Source organism: Mesitornis unicolor, unplaced genomic scaffold (assembly GCF_000695765.1).
Source record: "Mesitornis unicolor isolate BGI_N332 unplaced genomic scaffold, ASM69576v1 scaffold50804, whole genome shotgun sequence".
NCBI classification, from domain to species: Eukaryota; Metazoa; Chordata; class Aves; order Mesitornithiformes; family Mesitornithidae; genus Mesitornis; species Mesitornis unicolor.
The window spans coordinates 18,544-20,257 of record NW_010181761.1 but is presented as its reverse complement, the minus strand read 5'-3'; the positions used below and the strand labels follow the sequence as shown (position 1 = coordinate 20,257).

The following is a 1,714-nucleotide window of genomic DNA, read 5'->3' as shown; positions in this document are numbered from 1 at the left end:
CATAAGGGGCTGGCCAGCTGCGCCGCGCGGTGGCGATGACGGAGCGCGCCCCCTGCCGTCCGTCCAGCGAGCAGCCGCGTCGGTACGTTCGGGTGTATGTGCGGGGTGCTCGCCCGCCGCGGCCCTGGTGTCACTGCCTCGGAAGCCTGGCTGTCTGTCACACCAACTTCCCCACCTCACTAAATACGCAGAGCTGTCTCATAGCAGAGCTGTCATCATCTATAGGGTCTTGCCAAATATTTATTCTACAAACTATGCAGTATATTCAGTATATGATAGGGATTTTTTGTGCTGTTATTCAATGGAGTTAATCAGAGTAGATTTTCTGATCTGCTGCCAGTCCTGAAGCGTCTCTCCAACAAAGGGCCTTTCCCTGAGTTTCAGTTATGTCGTGAAAGTGTTGCGTTTAATTTTCTACAAGCAGATAATTAGGCAGCTGTTAGTGCACAGAGTTTACTAATTATGTGTAATAATTAAAATTAATTAGAAATGTTAGTTACAGCAGATACTGAAATTGTTACATGTACGGTATGTGTATGTTGCTTGTATATATGAATTTAGCATCATACAGCAATTAGTTGCTGGCTTTGCCAGATTCTCTGTAGTGAGTTTTGGATTGGAAACGTCACAGGGAGCAATAATTTGGGGGCTTTGCTGTTTGATAACTCCCCCTGGCTGCATGTTAGAGAGCATGCAAGGGGGGGTTGTGTGCATCTGTGCAACCCATGACCTCTGTGAGCGGTGCCAATGACGTGGGTGGGAAGGGGCCCTTCTCCCAGGGCTCCTGCCTCTCGAGTACATCAGCCAGGGCCAGAGATGAGGGGCTGCGTGCTCAAACGCTGTCTATCTTGTGCTTGCAGGTGGTTCTCCTGGGCATTGACATCCTCTCAGCGCTGGTGTCCCGCTTGCAGGATCGCTTCAAGGCCCAGATTGGCACAGGTAAGGGGTCTGTGTGTGAGTGGAGGGATGTCTCCATCACTTTGGTGGGATCCTCTTCGGCTGCTGTACACGAAGCATTATGGCCTTGTATATAAAGCCTTGTTTCTCCCCTAGAGAGCACTCAGGAGGCTCTTCAGCCTCTGCTGAAAGGTGGGTGGGTTTGTCCCTCCTTTGGCTTGGGGAGAGCAGAGGGGCTGTGACACTGCAACGGTTTTCTGAAGGGATTTGGATATCCGTGTTTTCTTTCCTCAGTGCTGCCAAGTTTACTTGATAGACTGGGAGACTCTAAGGACTCGGTGAGGGAGCAGGATCAGACCTTGCTGCTAAAAATCATGGAACAAGCTGCTAACCCTCAGGTACGCTCGACAGCCCTTTGCAGTGCATGAGAGTGACTGGCTGCTTAAAAAAGAGAACATTTCTCTGTCAGAAAGATTTTCTTCCGTGGCCTTGTCAGAAATGGCTTCATCTCCCTATGCCTTGTTATGAGATATTTGCTGTAATTGAGAATGCTGTTGTATGTCGGGGTACACCTGGAGTGTGAGTGTCAGGATGGGATGGGTGGATGTCAGTGTAGTTGTTCTGGGTCCTAGGAAGGTGCTTCCTTTCTGTAAGCAAAAGCACCATTTTAGCTACTGGGCAGTTACTGTGAAGTCAGTGCAGAACAAAGAATTAGATCTAAAAATGCTTTTCTACTTCTTGTTCTGTTCTGTTTGGATGGATGTAAAGCTTATGTTTAAACTCCGGATATGTTACAGTATATGCTTGCTGGAAAAAA

At 48.4% G+C, this 1,714-nt stretch overlaps 1 protein-coding gene across 1 annotated transcript in view; it reads left to right on the top strand.

Annotated features, from left to right (window-relative positions):
• Positions 1-35: 35 nt before the first annotated feature.
• The window catches only part of LOC104539862 (CLIP-associating protein 1-like), a gene marked incomplete at its 3' end in the record, with an annotated part of 6,197 nt that continues 4,518 nt past the window's right edge, over positions 36-1,714 (top strand). Inside the window, exons 1-3 of the mRNA XM_010183506.1 lie at positions 36-98; positions 861-939; positions 1,192-1,295. Of these exons, the coding sequence (XP_010181808.1) occupies positions 36-98; positions 861-939; positions 1,192-1,295 (246 nt within the window). The remainder of the gene's footprint in view (positions 99-860; positions 940-1,191; positions 1,296-1,714) is intronic.